The sequence below is a fragment of the Nothobranchius furzeri genome, chromosome 9 (assembly GCF_043380555.1).
Source record: "Nothobranchius furzeri strain GRZ-AD chromosome 9, NfurGRZ-RIMD1, whole genome shotgun sequence".
In the NCBI taxonomy this organism is placed as follows: Eukaryota; Metazoa; Chordata; class Actinopteri; order Cyprinodontiformes; family Nothobranchiidae; genus Nothobranchius; species Nothobranchius furzeri.
The window spans coordinates 68,872,827-68,896,127 of NC_091749.1; the positions used below are offsets into that span (position 1 = coordinate 68,872,827).

Genomic DNA, 23,301 nt, shown 5'->3' on the forward strand with positions numbered 1-23,301 from the left:
CTCACGCTGGGCAGAAGTAATTTTACAACATTGGTTTAAATGGCACCAATAACGAGACGTGGTGACTGGAGCGGCTCATGGAGCTGTGCCGCTCACACACACACACACACACACACACACACACACACACACACACACACACACACACATACTGATTCAACAAGCGCACGCTGCGCCATCAGACTGAAGGCAGAAATGAGCGCTGCCTCCTCTGTGATAAAAACTTTTGAAGTTTTATAACAACATTTTTCATTCAAGGTCAAATTAAGATGTTGGCTTCTATTTTGGGATGACGTATTAAAGTCGAGTCCGCTCCAGCAGTGACTCCTCATGAACCTGACCACAACTCACGTTACTGCAGCATTTGTTATTCCAGTCCGTGTGGCAGTGGGTCGCAGATTCAGCCACACCATAAAACAGCAATAAGTCGGTCTGAGGCAAAAGTGAACCTCATGACTATAGCTTTTCCATCTTTTCCTTACAGACATTTGATTACGCACAAGTAGGTGATCAGCTCAGGTTTACATAGAGCAGAAGGAAGGAGAGAGCTCTGGCCGCACAGGTTAAATGTTCCTGCTTTAAGAAAACAGTTAAATTGCATTTTTTATGTGCTACCTGGGCACTCGTATTGATTTAAAATTAAATCAAAGGAAATTGTAATGGTATTGAATGTTTATTAATTACTATTTCAAAAATGCATAATACATAAACATAAAAATGAAAGTGATGGGGAAAAAGGTCGATCATTTTTTTTAACCCTGTCTGTCGAGTGACTTTAGCGTGACGTCTGATATATATATTTATATTTATATGTATGGCTATAGGGCTGTGTGTGTGTGTGTGTGTGTGTGTGTGTGTGTGTGTGTGTGTGTGTGTGTGTGTGTGTGTGTGTGTGTGTGTGTGTGTGTGTGTGTGTGTTTGTGTGTGGGTGGGTGGGTGGGGTGGGGTGTAGGGTCCAGTCTGTCATCCTATACTCCTGTCACACTGGTGATTCTACTGGCTGGGATCTGTGAGGGAAGTGAGTTCAGCAGTCTCACAGCCTGGTAGACGAAGCTGTTGGTGAGCCTGGTAGTGCGGGAGCGGAGACTTCTGTATCTCTTTCTAGAGGGCAGGAGGCTGAACAGACAGTGCGCAGGGTGGGTGGGGTCGTTGACAATTGTGATGGCTTTGCGGGTGAGGCGAGTGGTGTAAATGTCTTGCAGGGAGGGGAGTGGTGCACCAACTATCCTCTCAGGAGCACTTGGCCGCTTGAGTTTGCGCAGGAAGTAGAGGCGCTGTTGAGCTTTCTTGGCCAGTGATGCTGTGTTGGTGGTCCAGGAGAGGTCCTCCCTGATGTGCACCCCCAGGAACTTCGTGCTGCTCACTCTCTCCACCGCAGCGCCGTCGATGGTCAATGGGGGGTAGTTGTTGTGGCCTCTCTGGAAGTTGACAATGATCTCCTTGGTCTTACTAACATTTAGCTGGAGGTTGTTGTCTCTGCACCAAGTGGTCAGGAGCTCAACCTCTTTCCTGTAGTGGATCTCATCGTCCTTGGTGATGAGCCCTACCAGCGTTGTGTCGTCCGCAAACTTCACAAGGTGGTTGGAGCTGAAAGTTGGTGCGCAGTCATGTGTCAACAGGGTGAAGAGCAGAGGACTGAGCACACAGCCTTGTGGAGCCCCCGTGCTCAGGGTGATGCTGTTTGAGACCTTGTTGCCCACACGCACCACTTGCGGCCTCTGGCTGAGGAAATCCAGCAGCCAGTTGCAAAGGGAGGTGCTGAGGCCCAGTCTGTCCAGTTTACAGATGAGTTGTTGTGGTATTATGGTGTTGAATGCTGAGCTAAAGTCTATGAACAGCATTCTCACATATGAGTCTTTCTTGTCCAGATGAGTTAGGGCTGGGTGGAGGGCAGAGCAGATTGCATCCTCTGTGGATCGTTTCGCTCTGTATGTGAACTGGTATGGGTCCAGAGTGGGGGGTAGGGTGGATTTGATGTGTGACATGACTAGTTGTTCAAAGCACTTCATAATAATGGGTGTCAGTGCCACGGGGCGGTAGTCATTGAAACAAGCTGGGGATGGTTTCTTTGGAACAGGTATGATGGTGGCAGTCTTGATGGGACAGTGGCTTGCCTCAGGGAGGTGTTAAAGATGTCTGTGAAGACATTCTTCAGCTCCTCTGCGCAGTCTTTCAGCACACTACCAGGGATGTTGTCCGGACCTGCTGCTTTCCGGGCATTGATGGTGATGAGTGTCCTCTTCATGCTGGCAACAGAAAGGCACAGAGGCTGGTTGTGTGGAGGTGGTGGTGTTTTCTGTGGGCGTGTGTTGTTCTGTGTCTCAAATCGTGCAAAGAAGCTGTTCAGGTTGTTGAGCAGAGTGGTGTCGTTCTCACAGCTACGCGCTGCAGGCTTGTAGTCTGTAATAGCCTGGATGCCTTGCCATAGGCTCCGTGCGTCCTTGCTGTCATTGAAGTGGGAGGTTATCTTGTGTGTGTAGTCCTGTTTTGCTTTCCTGATGCCACGGGACAGGTTTGCTCTTGCTGTTCTCAGGCCTATTTCATCCCCAGCTCTGAAAGCCTTATCTCTGGCCTTTAGCAGCCTGAGGACCTCTCCTGTTAGCCATGGCTTCCGGTTTGCTCGAGTTGTGACGCTTTTCACCTGTGTAACGTCATCAATGCATTTGGTGATGTATGAGCTCACCGTATATGTGTACTCCTCGATATCTATGATGTTGTTGTAGGTAGCTGCTAATGCTGCACTTTAGAAAATGGGTTGAAATATAACATGTTGGTGGAGCTGGGTTCCGACTATCGGCTTGTGGAGCTCTCGGGAGACCTCTGTGTTCCACTCGGCTCTCCCCTCCCTGCAGCTCGGCGCATCTCTGTCTGATTGCGGCTTCTGTCTGCTGTGCGGGCTGCCAGCTTGTGGAGCTCTGGGGAGACCTCAGTGTTCCACTCGGTTTTACCCAGCAGTCAGCCCGGCATATCTCCGACTCAGAAGCTCTGGTGTTGTGCACAGTTAACTCCGGTTGTAGCTACGTTGCTACCCCTGTTAGCTTAGCTCCCACCTCCGCGTTAGCTTTGGATTAGCTTGTAGCTAGTTTGACCGGGTGTCGTCAGTTGATCCCAGCCTTACAGCCCCACCCTCAGCTCCACCTCTCTTAGGGCTGCTCAATTAATCGAATTTTAATCACAATTACGATCTGAGTTTTGAACGATTATACAAACAAAACAAGCCCATTATTTGCTCCTCCCACTTGCGCTGCCCTGAGTTGCAAAAGAAGCGCTCCTCCCACAGTGTTGCCAACTTGGCGACTTTGACGCCATTTCTAACAGCTTTTCAGACCCCCTTCTTGACTTTTTAAATCTTAAAAGCATCTAGCCAACACCTCAGAAACATCTCTAGTAACCCTTAGCTACTTTCTGGATAACTGTCGTTGACATTTCCTGCAGGTTAGCTAAACACTCCGCCTGCGCTCCGGACCGTTCTTTGGGACATTAGGAAAGGGAATGGTGTAGTGATGTGTCAGTCGCTAAAGAAACAGCTCTCGGAGCCGGCTCCTTGTTGGAGTAATCAGAGTGAGTGACACACACACCGCACCTGCGGACTCCTGAGCCACTAAAAACAGCTAAATGTGCGTGTGCGGCGCGCTAAACACACGTGCAGCTTGCCACTGATTGCTGTGAGACCAGGTTGGGGGTGGGGGGTGCAGCTGTGGTTGGGACAATTATTACATTAACTGATGGACTTGTAAATAAATAGTTTATAAATAAGGTAGAAATAAGTTCCTCACGCTGATAAATAATAACTAATCTGTCTGAGGACACGGTGCTAGTGCACTCTCCTACAGCACCTTGACATGCCTACATAAATGTTATACAACATTTTGTAAACATCAATTTATTTGCATTTATTTGTTTTAAATGCATTGTATAATTTTTGCTGTCAGTATTTGCAAGATATTGGTATTTGGGTCTGTACTGGATAGACTTAAATGAGTTAAACCAAGGTCTATAGCCCTTGGGTCATGGACTATGAGCTGTAAGTATATTGGTCTTATTATACTGGGAATCAGGAGTTATTTTAGTGATCATCTTGTTTCTTATTTATTTTTGTGCTGATTGTGCCCTGACCAATTTTATGACTGAAAAAAAATAAATAAATAAAATCAACAGAAATTGAAAAATCATCCTAAATAATCGAGATCTCAATTTCAGTCATAATTAGAGCTGAAACAACTAATCGATTTAATCAATTATTAAAATAGTTAACAACTTTTTTAGTCATCGATTAGTTGTTTAATAATCACATTTTACCGCATAAAGTCTATTTTTACCATAATCTGACATCGGTTACAATCTGTTAAATTTGCTGCCAGTGTGTGGCAGTAATGAGCCACTGATCTACCAGTGGAGCCGTAGAAGAAGAAATGAGCCAATAAGTGCCCTCAGTTTTCATGACGTAACACATTACTGACGCGCATCTTGCTGTGAGAGATGGCGGCCGGCGGAACAAGAAATACGGAAGAAACTGAAGAGAAACCCTGGACAAAAACCTCACGAGTTTGGGAGCACTTCACTCTAGATGCCATGAAAAGACGGGAGACCTGCAAAATATGCTAAAACCATCTAGCATGGCACGGAAGCACGGCGTCCCTAAGTGAACATTTGAGACGAAAACATGTGGGGCTGATGCAGCAACGGAGGAGCCAGCCCGGTAAGTAACAGAAAATAAACAAGCTAAATATAAGGGTCCATCACTACATGCAGAACAAATTTGGGACTTAGTGTTTTAGCTGAGTTCGTTATAGTGGATGTTAAACATGTTTTTTTGCCGCGTCGGTCTACCGTGTTCTACTTCTAACTGACTAGATGCAATCGTGAATCTCCTCCGTGTTGTGTATCATGCGCTTGCCAAATTTAGCACGTCTGTTTATAAGAATGTTCTCGTTAAGAGAAAAACGGCACAAACCCATAACTATGTTCCTCATTCAAAAAAGGACAACTCCACGGAGAAAAATATACAGACGAGCTGTGTCCAGGTGAATATAACGCGGCATAGTTATACGCTTTCAATTTTTAAATACAGGAGAAATTCAGAAAAAGTCATTTTTTTACTATTAAAAGGCTGTTTTACTATCCAACGCTGTAAAACGCCTCACAACACATTTTTATCAAAATAAATGATCACTAGGGCTGCAACAAACAATTATTTGGATAATCGATTAATCGGATGGGGTCTCGACACGATTAATCGATTAATCGGATTACATGGGGAAATTTTTTAAAACTGCTAGGGAAACGTTATTTCTCTCCTTCCTTCACTTTATTTAACACAACATTATTAGAAAACAGTTCAATAGCAGAAAAACAACATGCCATCACCTAAATTGTCTTATAAGGTGTATAGACAGAGACCCTAAGCTACATCTATCTGTGACCTAAAATGCTTGGTCCAAGTTAAACAGCTTAAGGGCAATTCTCATCTGTTTTGTTTGATCTCATCTGTAGACATTTATTATAACTGGGGATGTCAAACAACTAATTTTTAAATGTAATTAAACATAGGCTGTGAATTAATCAAAATTGATCACTATTTCCAAAAATGACTGAAAAAATAAGTTGTCACACACTCCATGGAAACTTTCAGAGAATCCACAAATAGTGGCTTTCAAATGGTTTTGTTACTTTTTGCAAGTTTAGAAAAGCAGCAGATGAGACAGCATGTCTGATAATTTAGTTTTTCATCTGATAATATTAGAACATGTCAGTAATGTCTGAGGGGCTTTTATAAACACTGTATAACTAACACTACTGGGTAGGAATTACACAGAGGCTTCTGGGGAGCCCAGTTATGGGGGGGGCGGCATTTTGCCTTGGCCCCCAAAATGTCTTGAAACGGCCCTGGGTGTGTGACTGAGTTTTGAAGGTGATCTGAATTGTATCAGATGTATAAATACTACACGTGTATAACTTATTGTTTTTTACTGGTAAAAACGTGTAGTAGAGATAAATCTACCTACATTTTACTTTTCAACACTTTGTTTTGTTTTCTTGTTTTTATTTAGCTATTTTCCTGTCCTGTCTCTCATCTTCCTGCATCTCCTCTTAATTCTCCAGAAAAACTGCAGCCTGGATTCTTACTTCGTCACCTCATCAGTTACTTCTGAGCAGATCAAAGGGATCTCCTGACCGCAAAGCACGGAGCGCGTTTTCAATGCTGCGTGAGGTGAAATCACCGCAGCACAGGTGATGAGCTCCGCAGTAGCGCGCTTCAGGCACAAATAAGACAGAAAATAGAGAACATGTGCAGACATGAACGATCGTGTGCTAATTATAGTTTTTTGGTTGCGCCACATTGAGAATGGACCGTGCGCTGGAAGCAGCTGCCTGGATCGCTGCGCAACAACAGCGCTGTGCTGCTCTCTGCTCAAAAGAGTCCAAAAATGATATAATATAGAAAACTTTTTTACGGCTCCCCCGGATGTGTAGGATATACAGCTCCCCCATAATTCGATCCCTGCTCCTGGATGAAAAGCCGGACATTTTCATCAATACAAGAACCCGCAGTCCGAACGCCCGGAAAGAGAGTGAAAGGTGGACATGTCCGGGGAAAACGGAACGTACGGTCACCATAGTCCTCATAAAGCGGGAAATTATAGATACAGTATTTTGCTCGTGCCCTGGGCCCTTTAGAGTTTGTGGGCCCTGGGCAATTGCCCAGTTAATCCGGCCTTGGGCGGAACCGGTTCGCACGCTCACGACTTTAGACTCTTTTTTACGAGTTTAGGGCATGTCTAGCCTGTGTAATAATCCGGGACTTGGACGAATCACTTTTGAAAAGTTTTTAATTTACCCGGACACAGAGTTCTCTCCTTCCTCGCTGATGATCGCGACATGCTTGCGTTTAAGACGCTGCATCATCCCGTGCCATGCTAAGTCTGACCTACACGTTGCAGGTAACGAATGTCTTCGCCTGATTTAACTGAAAATGCTCCCAAACTTAAAAAGTTTTTACTTTTTTGACTCTCGCTGCTTCTGCCATGTTCCTCTTCCAAACACCTGCCGGCTCTCCCTCGCGCTGATCTGCCAGCTCTCCCTCCCGCTGATCTGTCTGCGGGCGGGAAGGGGGGCGCGCTTTTGGAAGAGTTGTGTGACACAACGAATCAATGACGCAATTCGTTGCCAACGCTTTTAGTAATCGATTTTCATCGAATTTATCGATTCGTTGTTGCAGCCCTAATGATCACTGTATATTGTTAATTTAAATAATATAATATTGATTTACTGTTGTAGTGTGTGTGCTGCTTTATTTTATATGTGTAACTATTTCAGTCTATTTGTGTTTCTTATGCAGACAAAAACAAGCAACGATGGACAACTACATGGGGAACAAGACACTCACCCCCCAGCAATGCATACCACTTACAAACTCTATTCTAGATTCTACATTATTTTTTATGGAATTTACCTCTTATATTTTGATGCCAAAAAATTATTCTGGACTGATATTTTGCACTGTTTAGCTCATTTTACACCGCTGACTGTGTTCATGTGCAATAAAATAGATTGCAGTCAACTGCACAATTCTCTTATGTTTTTCTTAACTGAAATGTATTCATCACTTGTATAGGTTAAATAGCTAAACAATAATAAACCGATTAATCGATTAATCGAAAAAATAATCGACAGAGTAATCGATTATGAAAATAATCGTTAGTTGCAGCCCTAGTCATAATAATCGTGATTATTGTTTTTGCCATAATCGAGCAGCCCTAACCTCTCTTCCCTTTTGTGGAATTGTCTGGGCTTGATGGTCAAAATGGCGGTGGTGGCCACCTCCCATTTTTCTTCAAAAACGTGTTATTTGGGCCTATGGAAACACATTGTCCAATATTTATATGTCGATGAGGCGAACCTGAGCAAACCTACATGCTAATTTGACCCCATAACCACTTCACCACTACGTCTGATAAGAAGCAAGTGACGTCACATGTAATTGTGCCATCCAGTGTGTCTTGTTAGATGGGATATATGGTTTGTCCAGTGGTGTCTCAGTAGAAGTCATTTCAGAAGTAATTTGTCAAAAAAATTCACAGAATATCCACATTTGAGAACCAAGACCAGACCCGCTTCAGGGGGAGGAGACCAAATTGAAGCTGAGATGGGAGGAAAATGCGTGAATGAGGCCAAAAACAGCTTTGGGGTATTTCTTATGAGGAAATGACAATATAACATGGTAAAAAGTTCCAAAAGTTAATATGGAACCTTTACAAAAACTGTTCAATTAACATCTCAACTCCGTCCTCAATCTTACATTTTAGATGATATTAGCTATAACACCCTCTTTGGTTCCAGAACGCTATCAAGTCTGACAACTGGAAGGAATTGGACTGACTCTGATGGATTGGGTAGGGCTGACTCTGGTGCAGCTCCGCCTTTGTGGTTCTGCAACGGGCGATCTCGTCCCACTAAGGAAAAATGCACAATAAAGAAACAAAAGTTGCCCACTAGGTGGGGCTGTGGCAGCATAATTGATTCACAGCTGTTTAATAATTATTTTCCCCATTTAAATTATTTTAATAGATACTTTAAAAATTGCATACCGTGTACTAAATACTTTTATTTATCAATAATGGAAAAGCAAAACTGCACAACTATAAAGGAACAAAAAATTACTAAACAAAGCATTTCAGATACAATCGTTTATTTTAAAGTTGATTACAAAGAGCTGCATCATGTGAATTTTGATTATCTTCAACAGATGTTAAATGTGAGTCATGAACGTCTCTATGCAGAATTCTAATTTAAACTTTATAGAATATTTCCTGTTTTTGATAATAACTGTCGTAGAAAAAGTTAAATGCCAAATTGATGTTTTCTTTGTATATTTCTGTGTTTCAGGCATACAGGTCCATAGCACGAAGACGCTGGACAGCTTCTAAGGGATCCAACACAAAATGGCTTCTCACTGCACACTAACCTGTTTTATTAGAAGCATTTAGGTCATTGAAAAATGTAGAATATTGATACTGGATACTGAATACTACGTAGATTAGACATTTTTTTCTTGTGGATGTGTTTAACTTTTGTGTTTAGAACGAAGAATCCAAGAGTTGTTGTATTATTTAAACTTTTACATTTGAATAAAGAAATGAAACACCCTGCAAAATGAAAAAGTAATAAATAGAAATTACTACAAATATACACAGTGATCACATATGGACAAAGGTAATTTAGCAATGGTAAATAAAATTAATGAGTATCCGCAATAGTCTTTGTCTAATGTAGTTAGCTTGTGTTAGAGATAAAAGCTTTATATTGTCCATGTGGGTCTGAGTATCTGTCCCGAGTTCATCAGACACAATAACTTGGTGTTGCAACCCTGTGACCATGTCCCTCTGCATGGATGCTCCTTCCACTGTCGTCTGGGAAGCCAGAGGACCCCCTCTTCAAAACATACTCTTCCATTTGAGGATGCTGCTGTTCTCTATAGGTTGTGCAAATACACCAGGTTCATCTGATGCAGGAGGAGCCACTAGGTGATGTTTCATCCATGATGTCAAACAAGAGACTTGGGTCAGGTATTCGGCAACTCTCCAGCAGTCTGGGATGTTTCCAAGTTCAGGAATCTGATGAAAGATTAGAAAAAGAAGATGATGGCTAATAATTGCTACATGCTAATGAAGAGTGGTAAAAACTACCTGAACATAATATTTACTTTCCCAATGTGGAATGTCTGAAAAACTGCAGAGCTCTCAGCAAATACATTTGAGCTATTTTACTAATTATCTTTAAATAATGACTAAAAATGTAAAGAGTAATGATAATCCACCCAATACAATTATACGTTGGTCTATGGATGCTTTGAATGATTATTATTGTGGTGAAATCACTACTGGTGAAGTAGAATTTGTATCCAATCTACGTAATCCATTGTTTTCCACAAATAGTGAAATGGGTTCTGCACACCTGTACACAGGAAGAAAAGAATCTAAAATAATATCAACTCTATTCTAAACTAAACTGATGTGGAAAAATAAAGAACCCATTTCACTACGAAACAAGAGGCCACAACAACATTTGACTTACAAAATCATAGGAGTTGTTCTGTCAGCTATTAACAGTAGTAGCTTACTTTTGCTAATACTAGCAAGCTGCCATGCTATTTATTACTCTTGAAGCTGAAAATAATCCCGAAATAAACTTTTTAAAACATACTTCCTTGCCATATGAATAAGTTAAAATAAATTATTCATGTTAGACATTTATATTGTTTGTTTTTCACTTACCGGTCATTCGGCCATTGATTCACATGAACTGTGACAGGTGTTCTTCTCTCTTTATTCACTGTGGCAGAGTGCGTTCACATATCCAGAAGGGCGTGGCTTAAGGATTATACCTGATAGGAGGGGTGAGAGTTCTGGGACCGTGTTTGCGTAAACCAAGCCCCCACAATTCGGTTCTGAAAGTGAGGCCAACGCGGAAATGACATAATTTGCAGTTCCACCCTCATCCACTAGGGGCTGGTGTCAGAAGCGAGCAAATCCTCATGGACTCCCATGTTAAAAATACCAATTTCACAGCAGAAATAAACATGTTTACAGCCTGGTACCAAAACATGTTTTTTGTTTAAATGATCTAGTTTACACTCATGACAACTCTGAGGGGGGTGAATTATTTTTTGTCACTCTTCTTTTGAAGTGTATTAAAAGCCTAAAATTCTGTATAATTAATGAGCATCAGACCCAATTGAGCTCACCCCCCCCCCCCAAACAATGGTACTCATAATTAAAAAACTAGCAGCAACAGGTTCAACTTTTTGTGTTGGCCTTCTGATATTGTGGTGTTATGGGTTAATTTCGACTTTAAAGAGAAGTCTCCTTATGTTTCAATGTTTATTTGAGGACCTGATGTCTGTATGAGATTATGTTTTTATATTAGAAAATATAGCACGAGGATAATAATGTTTAGTAGTTGCATAAAGTGTTGTGGAGGTTTAGCAATAAAACATCAGACAAATGTCTAAAATAATTTCACACAGGTTGTACATGTGTGAATTTCATCTTTGTTTCTCCTCCACATCTCTTCAAAGTGTACTGTGTGAGTGATTGATTTCTATATCATGGGAGGAAACAGAAAAACAAAAGCACAAGTAATTGTCCACGGAAATGCGTTGTAGACTTTTCAAAAGTTATGATTTTAACAAAACTGTGTGGTCAAGGTTCTTAACTTGATGTTCAACAGACACTTAATCTCTCCATACTGTTAGCCTTTTTGTGTCACCAAAATTTAAAAACATGTTATTTGTTTTTATTGTACTTGTCTTTCAGGGCATTCATGCGAGAAAAAAAAAGGATGCAACGTCTCAAGGTGGACTTGTGACACAGTCAAACACCCAAAACAATTGGACGCTACCTCATGTGGAGTCTGCATTGAAAGTACGAGTCTTAACCGTAATGCATACACATATACAAGAATATTGGAAATGTGTTGTAATAAATGTTAATGACAGGAAAAGGAATATAAGATAATTACACAAGAGAATAAAGAAATTGATTCAAAAAAACACATTTCTATAAAATAACATTTACGATATTAGCCTATTTAGTCATCTTAGAATCTCTTTTTCAGTTTGCCGAAAAGATCTTGCAAAAAGAGTCAATAGACTTTCCATCTACAAAAAAGGCCGTGAATACACAGGCTGCAAATTGCCACCACTCTCCTCCTAGAGACAGGTAACTAATTTTCCACCATTCAGTGTTCTGACATCATGAATATTTTCATCATGATGGCTGTAGAAACAAACGATATAGTTGTTTGAATGAAGTAATAAGAGCAGTAGGTAGTATAGTCCATGTGCTACTTTTTCACTTTTTAAAACAGATGACCTGACAAACATCTGTCATTTCTGCGGGGAAGAAGAGCATGAAACTGACAATAAATGGGTAATGTCATCATGAAAGACTGCTAAATGTTATGATCAAATCCCATAAATGAAATTTAAACATTGGGATTTGTATTTTTTTTTTACAGATTCAGTGTGAGATGTGTTTGCGGTGGTTCCACCAGCTCTGCTTGAAAAGCCCACCACCAGAAGACGTGTTTATTTGTTTCGCTTGTACATAATTGACACTAAAGGTGCACAGCTAGTGTTCTTATGGCACACATAGTTGAGAACACACATATCTACATGTATAGATGTAGATGTTAAATTAAGAAGTCTAAAAAAAAGAAAATGTTCTCCAAAGTTTCTGTAGTTATTAGTTATACTGTGACTTATTTTGCAAATAAAGTATTTCGTGATAACAACGCCAATGTGCATTATTGAGGGGGGGGGGGGGGGGGCGGCACATTTTGGCAGCCGAGGCCACACAGCCTGATAAAATCTGTATCCCTCCTTAACTTTTGCTGTGAAGAAACCCTCTGCAACGTTACTGTAGTTATTGGTTATACTGTGATTGATTTTGCAAATAAACTATTTCGTGATAACAACTCCAACAAAAACAAAGTGTAAACCGAGTGTAAATTCACCGAACTTTCCATGATCACGTCTGGTTTTACAGTATTATAGTATCAAAGTATTTTTCTATACAGTGTTCCCAGCAGGTTATTCCACATGGCACATTACAATGTCACGAAACTAATATTAAATTAATCGAGCCTGCTGTTTCCCAGCTTTTACTCTTTATTGCGTCGACTGCAGATCAGTGACAAGTAGCGTACAGAACGGAGCTGGGCAAGTGGCTCCTCCTACTTTGCGCGCTCCCGTGAATGGGGAAACAATTTTTAACGGGGGTAACTACTTTGGCACAACACCGGTTGTAGCTAGGTTGCTACCTCCGTTAGCTTAGCTCCCACCTCCGCGTTAGCTTTGGGTTAGATTGTAGCAACATTAGCTTCAGTTCGACATTTGATCCCAGCCTTACAGCCCCACCCTCAGCTCCACCTCTCTTCCCTTTTGTGTAGCCTACATCACATCATTCTGGGCCATTTTCTGAATCTAAATTAACTCCAAAATATCTAAACTGGACTACTTCACTTGCTAAGAGTGATTATAGCATCCACTTTGGGAGATTGAATCAGTCTTTGTTTATAGAAATTGTTCTACATTTCACATCACACAGGGGCCTTTACGTCACCTTTATTTACCATAAATGGCTAAAACTGGTCCTGTTCTGCCACAATAATCACGTAATTTATGCTAATCCTAAAGCTCTTCCCCTCGGTACCCGCTGGTTTTCTTACCTGCCCTGTGTGAGCTGCTCTGTGGTTTCCAGCTCATATCCGACAGTCTGCGCTGGCCACCGAACCCTTCCTCGAACGGGGCCATGGCTTCTTGAACCTTCGCGATGATTTCTCTAGCAGTAGCTACTTGCCTGGTGACAAACTCCATCAGAGACTCTCCTGAATACATGTTTAATATTCACCTCACAAGGCTAAACAATAAACTAAAGTTGCTAACGGTCTTCTTCTTTTTCTGTTCCTTCCTCTTGTCCACGAGGCTGAAGTTAGGTTCCGTTCCCAACGATTCGGGAAATGGCTAAAAGGCACACACGCTAAAAGGGGCAATTTTGTTTGAAAACGGGAACGCCGCCTGTTAGCAGAGTGTCGTTGTACGCAGCGATCGGTCCAAACATCCCAAGCGGAGTCCCAGGGTCAAAGGTAGGAAATAAACGATAGATACAGAGCTTCTTGTTTCAATGGGCTTTCACTCGCGCTAGCAACTTTGCAGACACCAATGCTCCCCTCTAGTGGTGCATCTTCTTCTTCGTGTTTAATGGCGGGTGGCACCCAACTTCTAGGCGCATTTCCGCCACCTACTGTGCTGGAGGGTGAGTCGGAGAAAGAGCGTAAAAAAAACTAAATTCTGTTCAACAAACCACAGTGTCTTAGATACTCAATAACCAACTTATATTTCCTTTCTTCACCATTTAACAAATTCTTTACATTTATCACTCCACCTCCTATGTTTTTTAATTTCTCCCTGAGTTGTCCTCTACTTTCCTCATATTTTATGCAGTCACATAAAACATGTTCCACTGTTTCTCTCCCCACCCCACATCCACACAAACCTGTGGGATGTTTCCCTTTCAGATGCATCGTATTATTAAGCCCAGTATGTCCCATTCTCAATCTTGATATTATTCTTTGATCTCTACTATTCATTCTTATATTTTTCCATTTTCCTACTTTCCCTTGTATCTGAAATAAATGTCTTCCTTTCTCTTCCCTTTCCCACATTCTTTGCCACTCTGCCATTACATGTGCTTTAATGATAGATTTAATTTCAGTGGCTCCATTGAAGACTAAATAAGATAGCTAACATCTCCACTGTGTACACAGATAAATGATCTGGAGTTCTTTCCCTAACTACTACTCCTATATGTGGTATTACAAATGCAAACCCGGTTTTCCCCCTACCAGTTCCTTTGATCCATCTGTAAAGATTTGCACAAAAGACTCATCGCTTTTTAATCTATATTCTGTAATTTTATCTCAATTTCCTTTCCCCCCACTGCTTCTCATCATAAATACTATAATCAACACACACTTCCGGAAATATCCATTTTGGATTAACCGTATATAAAAACTTTTTAATTTGTACTTTATCTTGGATCTTACTCTCTTTTGCCAAATCTTGCACTTTCCAGCTACCATATTCCTTCTTCAGTTTCTCCTTTTCCCAACACGGACTCAGTGCCCTTTTTGCCATGTGTTCGTTGTCCTCACACCCTCGTATACTTGCCCAATAATTTAAAGCTACCTGTTTTATCCTAAGCTGTATTGGTATCTCTCCCATTTCTACCTGTATTGCCACAATAGGTGTAGTTTTTATTGCTCCACAACACACTCTTAATGCTTGACTTTGTATGATTTCAATCCGTTTCATTCATGTTTTAGATGCTGAACTATAAACTATACTCCCATAATCTATCACTGATCGTATCATTGCACTGTACATGTATGTATGTCTGATCTCAGAATTGTGTGTACTGAAACTCTAATTTCCCTCTGGGATTAATAAAGTATCTTTGATTTTGAATTGAATTGAATGTTCATGCTCTTAAGTTCAGATGTGAAATATGGCTAATTAATTCTAATAATACAAAATGTTATCACCAGGAAGGCAAGTTATGCTTATTTAATTATGCGAATATACAAATATATTTTTATTTTTAACATTCATATCTTTATTCTTTGCAGTCTGGATGAACAAAAGGGAATAACTGTGGGATCAACATACAGGAATGAAGGGCAGGCCAAAGTGTTTGTGCACTATAAAGCTGAGGTAGAAACAAACAACATTAGAGAGAGTTTTAAAAACACAACATTTCTCTTTATAACCACTGATGGCTCCACAGACAGTTCTGTGAAAGAGGAGGAGTTGGTATATGTTAGATTTAATCACAAAGGCAAAATCAAGTCAACATTTGTTGGCATCAAGTCAGTGGAGAAGGCAGACGCATCACACATTAGCAAAGCCATTAGTGACATCAAGGATGAAGTGAGTGATGACTAGGGAAGCAAAATGGTCGCTATGGGAACAGAAGGAGCGGCAGTAATGACTGGAGCAAAAAATGGAGTCGTCAGCAAGTTGAAGGGTGACCGGACCTACATCACTGGCATTTACTGCATGGCACACCGCCTCGAATTGAGCTTTTCTGATGCTATGCGCTCAAATGTGATGTTTCAGAAAGTGGAAGACCTGCTATCTGGGCTATACACCTTCTATCACATCAGTCCACTCAACAGGGCAAACCTAGTTAACAGCTTTCAGGTTCTTGGCCAAAAGCTATAGGTGCCCACCAGAATAGGTGGGACCCGTTGGGTAGGACACCTGCTGTGTGCCCTGGACCACTTCCTGCCAGGATACCGGGGCCTTGTACAACACCTTGAGCAGGTATTGGCTAAGTAATAATAATGTGTAATGACCTATAAAATTAGTTAGAATTGTTAACATGTACCATAATCAATAGAGAGCAGTTATTTATTTATGTGTTATTCTTCCTCAAATTATTTTTAGATTCAGTCTCCCAATGCTCAAAATATCCGGGGTGTCCATCAGGCCAAGGCCAGAAAATACTACTCTACCATTAGGGAAGCTGTTATTGTCCAGTTTTGTGGCTTCCTGCATGAAAATGAATCAGGTTCCAGGAAGCCAGTGTAGGGATTCTGCACGCCACCAAGCTAGCCAGCTTCACCAACTGGCCACAGTCAGGAGATGAAGAAGCAGGTTGGTTTATCAGAGCTGTCCAGTCAGGTTGTGAATAAAAACAGCATGCTTAATTACTTTAATGCCTTCTTTTTACACCACTGTTCTAGATTTTGGTGGGTTAGGGTTAGGGTTAGGCTGGCTTTTGCATAGTTGGAAGGGTTGCTGGTGAATCAGATAATAAATAATAGTTAAATTACTATTTAGAACAATAATTTACACAATAGCTGTGGGGTTGTTTGTATCCTTACCGAATTCTAAGTTTCAAAAGCAAATTTTCATGGCCAGTTGGCCACTAACGAACACGAACAGGTGTTCCGACTATCCGTGTTCCCCGTCGAAATGTGCTACTTTGGGGAAATGCGCAGGCTGATTATTGCGTCACAGGCTGTTTACAAGTCGAGACGCGCTACTGTGGAAGTTTACGTTTAATCTCGTCACTTATCTAGTTACTTTCAACTCGTCGAAGGTCACAGTAAATATTTCTTTAAGTTGTTTTATTAAATTACTGCCTGCTGTATGTTTACCTGACAGTTAGCTTGTAAATGGCTTCTAAAATATCGTTATACTGTAAACAAGAAATTTCTCCCATTGTTTACAGTCATTCTGAAAGAGTCCCAAATTAATATTCAAAGATACTTTATTAATCCCAGAGGGAAATTAGAGTAGTATCCAAAAGTTTTATATTATACATATAATACATTTATCATAGTTGTATAATCTCCCAAATTATACATTCAAACAAATAACTATAAGTATTGGGGGACGCTTATTTGTTCTATGTGGATTAATTTGTCTAATAAAGGATTAGGTAGAGAAATTGGATGGTAAGAGCTAACGTCTTACAAATCTCCACTTTAATGAATGACTTTCTCGACATGGGTGAAAGTAGTTGGTAAATCGTCATTGTTCTGAGAATATATATATAGGAAGCACGGATAGTCAGAACACCGGTAATACAGATCTCTCTCTCTCTCTCTCTCTCTCTCTCTCTCTCTCTCTCTCTCTCTCTCTCTCTCTCTCTCTCTCTCTCTCTCTCTCTCTCTCTCTCATGCATAATGCATTTACAAGTTTCTCTTTGAACCCTAAGAAATCGTTTATATAGTCAGAAATTAAATAGACTAAACATCTCCGACCCTTACCATGCCCCTGGGATACTTTTTAAAAACGCCAGAAGCTGTCGGAGCGGACCTGGCCAGGGAACGCCTTGGGATTTCCCCGGAGGAGCTGGCCCAAGTGGTTGGGGAGAGGGAAGTCTAGGCCTCTCGACTTAGGCTACTGCCCCCGCAACCCGACTCCAGATAAGCGGATGAAAATAGATGGATGGATGGATGGATGGATGGATACAAGGCCAGATTATAATATGGGCAAACTGGGCACAGGCCCAGGGGCCCACAATCCCACTCCCCCCTCCCCCTGCGTAGCGGCAGCAAACTCACTGATGCGCCTGCAGCCTCTCAGAGTTCCTGCTGCTCTAAACATTAAAATAATTATTTCATTTTCTGTTCCTCACTTCAGATTACCTTCAATGGTGTCTGTTGCAACCACCAGGTACAAAAACTAACTTGTTTTTATTTGACTATTTTTCTGTCCTGTCTGTTTATTATCTTCCTGCATCTCCTCTCAGTCCTAACGAAAAACTGCTACCTGGGTTCATATATATTCACCTCATGAGTTACCTTTGAACTGCAGTTCTAAAAGATCTACCGATCGCAAAAATAGCAGAGTGCGCACCGGTGAGGTGAAATCACCAGAGGACGAAACAGGTTATGTGCCGCTCCGCAGCAGTAAAACGCATCAGGCACAAATAAAAGACAGAAAACATAAAAGGATGTGAGACGACATAAACGATTGCGTGTTAAATTTGTTTTTGAGGTGGCGACACTTTGAGAATGTTACTGTGGCCGTGCTCAGGACGCATCTGTCTGGAGCGCGTCAACGATCAGATCTCTGCACCTCTCAGCTCTAAATAATCCCAGCAGAGTCCACATGAATAATGTAATATTGTTGCAAGTTCTCGCATGCCAAAAACAGTGACAAGAAACGGAGTCAACAGAAGGGACACAGAGATAAGATTGAACTTGCTCATGCGAGTAAAATCAGCCAGAAGATAAGGAGGAGGGGTCCAACTGAACAAGAAGCACCGAATGTAACTGTCCCTGAGACAGTTAAAATAAAGTTGTTTATTTCAAATGTTTCTGTGATAGAGAGATGCTTAATTCGGTTCATTTAATTACTAGATAAGATGATAAAAGTGTAACATTGATTAAAAAACATTTACAAAATATGTGATTACAAAATATGGGTTTGTTAAATATGTAACGTGCTGTAGTTTGTATGAGGTAGAGTTTGTAATGGTCGTATGATCAGAGTTTGGTTGAGAGCGCAACCATAGCATGGATACATGGGTTGTGTCTCAATTCAGGGTCTGCATCCTTCGAAGGACCCAGCCCACCCCGCCGACGTGGGCTGGGTCCTCCGTCGGCCGGGTAGACCGGATGTTAACGGCTGTGAATTTGGACAGGCCTACCCTTCATGAATTCCCGCCCCTCCCTCGGCGAACGTTCCATCGCCTAGCAACCGTGGAACCGCTGAGCAGAAGGGAGAAGGAACTTTAAACGATGGAGCTCGATGTTTTATTTAGCTTTTTAATCATTTCCTTGACTGTTGGAGAGCTAATTCAGAGAAAATACTTCGACAAGCTGAGCAAAGATGTGATAATAGTTTTTAATACTTTCTAAGGGTCTTAATTTGACCAAAACCGATTTATCACCTTTTAAGACTTTAAGACCCAGTGGATACCCTCTAGTAAACAATTCTCATTTGTAAACCAAAATAAAATTCAAGAGTTTAATGCAGAACTGATTTTATTTAGATATTTCTTTTATATGTACATGTTTAATCTTTATTAACCTTTTTTTTCTAGCAAAGTAAAAAGCTGTCAAAGTTCTCCCTTCTCTCCTGTGCCCTCTTTAGCTCTGCCTCCCTCTGCAGCCTCATGTCCTCCCTGATCAGCTCCAGGAGCTGGTCATCGCTGTCACCTTCTCCTGGATGCCCATTTTCTCCAGAATAGTCTTAACAAACATGTAAGAAAAAAAACAGGAAGAGAAAAGATAAAGAAAAGAGGACAACGGGTTATTCCTTTCATGGTTTCGCAGAAAAAAATAAACTCAAACGAGTTTTTAAAATATGAGATGTTATTGTACCTCCATGCCACAGCCGCCGAATACTTTGCTCCAGTGATCATGTTGTCCATCTTCGCCCTAAGCTTAATAAATTCCCTGGTTTTCTCTTTTGTCCCTAAAATACAAACTTCTATTAAAATCAGGGGGAAAACGTAGCGGGAGAAGTATGACACCGAGCGGCCGAACATACGAGCCGAGACCGCAATACAAGCACTTTTACTGTAACATTTCTAACTAAAATAACGTTCATGTATCACAAAAAGTCCTTAACCTAACAGTTTTCAAGTTTATACTGACATTTATATGCGCAATCCTCTCCGACAGCTCCCGCTTCACTGTCCGCCATTGTTTTTAAGTTTTTCTGCCGGCCGGCCCGCAAGGCATCTTGGGAAATGCTACCTATTGAAGGATACACCGGACCCATCCTTCATTCAGGCGAAAAGAAGGCCGCATTCGTCGACCGCATTTGAAGGAGTCTTCGAATTGGGACAGGCCGAGTCGCGGTGCTGTGACGTAACCGGCCGACGAATCCGGCCGACGTAGGATGCAGACCCTGAATTGAGACACAGCCATGGCTACAGATGCGTCTACAGCCTCGACGTTAATGTCATTCTGCATGTGGTCCAAGAGGCGCACACGGTATGGTTTCATGTATAATGTTTGTATAATGTTGCATATGTGTTCTACACTGGTAATGAGAGGACATTTTTGTGATTCATTATTGCGCATTTTCTTTCTGTTCTGCTTTCACGAGACTGTTTATGGACAATGATATGAGAGACTGATAAGTTCAAACAGTTACGATGTAAACTTTGTGTTTCTTCAGTTTTCACGGTGTCTGAAGACAATAAGAGAGAGAGAGAGCAAAATAAACATCCGAAGACAATGACATCAGTATGATGCGTGGCCATTCTTTGTTGGACCCCTGTAGTTACAGTGAAAATGTACCGCCAACGTGCCTGGAAGTTCAACGTTAGAAGCAGTGAATGTTCCAGAATAAGATAAGAAGAAAGGTTCTTGACAGCGCAGTGTGTGTGGTTCGAGAACACAGCGGAAAGGAGGCTTGCAAACTCGAAAAGAGGAAACACCATTATAGGCGTTTTAGACGGCAACGACCATGACTTCACCAATAGAGGGCGACATTGACCATCATTAACTACAGCTCTGCAACTCTCTGCCGTTGCACACAGCAAAAACTGTATAATCCCCGGTCTTCAAGGAAAAGATAACGGCTCTGCAGTCAACGTCAGGTTGGGCTGTGATATATCCACAACTGTTAGTAAAGTTTGGAGAGGTCTATTAAAATAATAATTTATTTTGTATGAGAAAGGTACTGAGTTAAAGGTAACCAGCCTGTCATAGCCAAACTGTTCCCCTTTATTTCACAAGTGGTGTTGTTTAAAGTGTTCTAATAATGTTTAAGAGTTCAACTTAAAAGAAGACTAACAAGGGGTGTAGTTAAGCAAATTGTTGCAAGAATCAGATTGTATTGAGAATTATATGTTTGCCAGGATCGCATATACATATAGCAATGACTTGTTATGCAGCAGGTTGGCTGAAACATGTGCAATGTCAGTAAACACAGAAAAATCACATATTGAAGAATTCGGAGAACAAATTGATTCCCTTAAGGAAGAGCTAAGTAGATTGAATGAACAATTGAAATTACAGACTGATGATGTTGAAAGGGAGAAATTGGAGTTACTCAAAGGTGATATTCATGCTAAAATAGACATAAAGCAGAAGCCTGCCACTAATACTTCAAGACTAGAGCCCAGGAAATCCTCAAGGGAGCGAAAGTTAACACCCAAAATGTTAGAACTTAAGCAACAAGAGTTTTCTCAGAAGGAGAGTAAATTTATCAAACTATATGAAACCTGGTAAGAACAAGTAAAGCTACACGTTCCAAACTTAAAGAAGAGTGCTCTGACCAGGAATTAGCTGACATGATGGATACTGTCGAAGGGCTGGAGTCACAAGTGAAAAATACATACGAAGATATAAGATCGCAGTCAGCCCCTTCTACTGACACTAGAAGAAAAATTGATTCCTGCACAGCAGTAACAGCGGACTTGATGAGAATACTTAAAGTACGTATGAGTGAAGTGGGGCAAGAAGAGTTTGATGCTAAGGCAGAAAATGCAAGACTTCACATGGTGCTAGACAGAGAATATGCTCAGTCAATATTTGGGACTACAATCTCCCGACCTTCAGTACGTAGCTACCGCTCAAGCTGTTTATCGGAGCAGCAAAGCATCAATGTAAAAAAGGCAGAGTGTGCAGCACAGCTTGCCGCGAAGCAGGCCGAGATAGAAATGGAGGAGGCTATTGCTACACAAAGGCAAGAGCTTAAAAGACTAGAAAATCTGTGAGATCTTCAGGTAATAACTGCAAAGCTAAAAGCTTATTCTCAAGCAAGTTCAAGTGAAGTCTGTGGAGAGGTCAAAAGTGCACACAGTGAGGTAGTCAGTTGTCCTCCATTAGCTCCTGAAGAAATCGTACCAGAGCAAACCTACAAGAATAATAACAATGAACAACCAAACAATAATAACAATGAGTCATTGTTAATGCAAGCATTGCATGACACAATGGTCTTCACCAGACTTCCTGCACCTGAACCCCCAGTCTTCTCAGGGGACCCACTTAAGTTCTTAGAGTGGAGCACTAGTTTCAAAGCTTTGATAGAACGGCGATGTACAAATCCAGCTGACAGGTTGTTCTACCTACGCAAATACATCAGTGGAGAAGCACGGTCTGTATTGGAGGGAAGCTTTTACAAAAAAGATGACCAAGCATATGACCAAGCTTGGGAAGCTTTGAATGCTCGGTATGGTCACCCCTTTGTAATTCAGCGTGCATTTAATAATAATAATAATAATAATACATTTTATTTAAAAGCGCCTTTTAGAACACCCAAGGTCACTTGACAGAAAACACTTAATAAAATAAAATAAAACAATAATAAAACCCAAACAAAAAAAAAAAAACAAAGAGAGAAACAGTTCAATAAAATCAGAGGTTGTAGGCAGATTTAAACATATGTGTTTTGAGTTTTGTTTTGAAAAGGGTAAAACTGTCGATGTTCCTGATGTCTGGGGGAAGTGAGTTCCAGAGACGAGGAGCAGAGCGGCTGAAAGCTCTGCTCCCCATGGTAGCGAGACGGGCAGAAGGAACCGCAAGATGGATGGAAGAAGAAGATCTGAGAGAACGGGATGGGGTGTGAAAACTTATAAGGTCTGAGATATATGGAGGAGAGAGGTTATGGATTGCTTTGAAGGTATGGAGGAGAATTTTGAAGATGGACCTGAATTTAACTGGGAGCCAGTAAAGCTGCTGGAGAACCAGGGTGATGTGGTGAAATGAAGGGGTTCTGGTGAAAATACGGGCTGCTGAATTCTGGACCAGTTGCAGTTTATGAAGGAGTTTGTTGGGGAGACCATAAAGAAGTGAATTGCAATAGTCGATACGGGAGGTGACGAGGCTGTGGATGAGAATGGCGGAAGTGTGAGGGGTAAGGGAGGGGCGGCGACGGTTTATGGAACGTAGATGGAAGTATGCTGACCGAATTATGTTATTAATGTGAGCTTGAAAAGAAAGTGAGCTGTCGAGGATGACGCCCAGACTCTTGACGTGAGGTGAGGGGGAGACTATGGCGCTGTCAATAGTTAAAGAAAAGCTGTCAGATTTTGAGATGGTGGATTTAGTGCCAACTAGAAGAAGTTCAGTTTTATTGCCGTTGAGTTTGAGGAAATTAGAGGTGAACCATGATTTAATTTCAGAGAGGCAGAGTGTAAGGGAGGATGGTGGGAGAGTTGAGTTGGGCTTACTGGAAATGTAGAGCTGGGTGTCATCCGCAAAGCAGCGAAACTGGATATTGAATTTGCGGAAGATTTTGCCGATAGGGAGGAGATATACTAT

General features: G+C 41.4%; 1 protein-coding gene across 1 annotated transcript in view; it reads right to left on the reverse strand.

Annotated features, from left to right (window-relative positions):
- LOC129153261 (zinc finger protein 121) overlaps positions 1–16,962 on the reverse strand; it is a 39,875-nt gene extending 22,913 nt beyond the window's left edge. Inside the window, exon 1 of the mRNA XM_054732595.2 lies at positions 13,231–16,962. Within this exon, the coding sequence (XP_054588570.2) occupies positions 13,231–13,399 (169 nt within the window). The 5' untranslated portion in view covers positions 13,400–16,962. The remainder of the gene's footprint in view (positions 1–13,230) is intronic.
- Positions 16,963–23,301: the final 6,339 nt, after the last annotated feature.